At 44.5% G+C, this 1,467-nt stretch overlaps 1 protein-coding gene across 1 annotated transcript in view; it reads right to left on the bottom strand.

Moving 5' to 3' along the window:
• Positions 1 to 441: 441 nt before the first annotated feature.
• Positions 442 to 1,467, bottom strand: part of sin3aa (SIN3 transcription regulator family member Aa) — a gene marked incomplete at its 5' end in the record, with an annotated part of 38,700 nt that continues 37,674 nt past the window's right edge. The window contains 1 exon segment of the mRNA XM_014030202.1: positions 442 to 1,049. Within this exon segment, the coding sequence (XP_013885656.1) occupies positions 819 to 1,049 (231 nt within the window).

Below are 1,467 nucleotides of genomic sequence, written 5' to 3'. Positions count from 1 at the left end.
CACACACACACACACACACACACACACACACACACACACACACACACACACACACACACACACACGTTTCTGACATGTACATGCTGTACAGTTTTATAGTGTGAGACCAAACGGAGTTGTGAGGCTCAGTTTTGTTTTTTTTAAATGCAACAGTGCTTTTTTACAATAAACCTCAGCAGACAGTTTGGGGCTCAGGCACAGTTTCTAACAATGCTGCCATGTGTTTCAGAAAAATATTTCATGATTGTGATATGGCCATTACAGCAGGAATGTCCAAACCAGATCTGTTAGACATGACTGAGCTCCCCCCAGTCGTTACCCCCACCCTGAATGACGTAAAAACCTTTCCTTCTTCTCAAATAAGTGCACTTGTCCATCTTATTATTTTCTCATAAATAGATACAGATCTGTTTCACGGACCTCTGATGGCTTTTGGAAAAACAAAACAAGACAAAAATGCTAAAATGAAGCTGCGTTTTGATAAAATACAAAAAGCACCACTTCTCTTTTCCCAGCCCCATGGAACTGGCTGAAGGAAGTTTGTGACGAGGCTCTGAGTGCTGCTTGAAGAGCTCAGGTCTGCCACTGGACTGGAACCATTCCAAGGTTTTGGCACCAAAAGGCCCAGTGGAACAAAAGGGCCTAGCTAAAAACACTGGTTAAAAGAAAAAGAAAAAGTGTGTAACCCTGCCGCCCTGGATGCAACACACACACAAGGTAACTACCATCATTGTGCTCTCATGTTGGCTCTAAAAACATCTATACGCCCTCATCTCTACCTCTGCTCCTGACCAAACAACAAGCCTTTCTCTGGACGGCTACGGCGCCTTGCTCGGCGTGCCGTATTTGACTCGGTACTTGTTAATGTTCATAAAGTGGAGGAGCTCTGGGTGGCGTGTGGTGGTGCAGGGCAGCAGGCCGTCCCGCCCTTCGCCCATCAGCCACATGTTGGTTTCACTGCTCATGTCGCAGGGGACGTTCTGTTTGAGCCACGCCTCCACCCAGGCTTGGAAGCGTTGGTGCAGTCGCGTGCTCACCTTCTCGTGTGACTGAGGAAAAACAAAACAGGCCGATGAATATTAAACTATAAAACTCACAGATCAATTTAACTCTTGACGCATAATTGAACTAAAACCATTCCTTCTTAAAGGGATCCAGGATTAGTTGTAGCAAATGACTCAGCCTGTAACTGAAAATATGGATGGAGGACCTCAGTTTAGCTTGTTAGTCTGTTGCGCTAGCACCGAGCTAATACATAAGGCAATATAGCGTCAGTGCTAGCACAAAGGCTAACAGGCTAAGCTGAGGTTCTTCTTCCATAAAGCAGCTCTGTTGTCCTCCATCCATAAGCTGTGTTTCCATTACAAATGTGCGCAAAACTTTGTTGATATTCTGTTAATGTTGAAAAAACACAGTTTCACAACTGCAGTGTTTCCATTAAGTAATAAATGTTATTAAAGTCACGTG

The sequence above is a fragment of the Austrofundulus limnaeus genome, unplaced genomic scaffold, assembly GCF_001266775.1.
Source record: "Austrofundulus limnaeus strain Quisiro unplaced genomic scaffold, Austrofundulus_limnaeus-1.0 Scaffold1015, whole genome shotgun sequence".
NCBI classification, from domain to species: Eukaryota; Metazoa; Chordata; class Actinopteri; order Cyprinodontiformes; family Rivulidae; genus Austrofundulus; species Austrofundulus limnaeus.
Note: the sequence above shows the minus strand (reverse complement) of the source record. Positions and strands in the feature narration are given on the sequence as shown.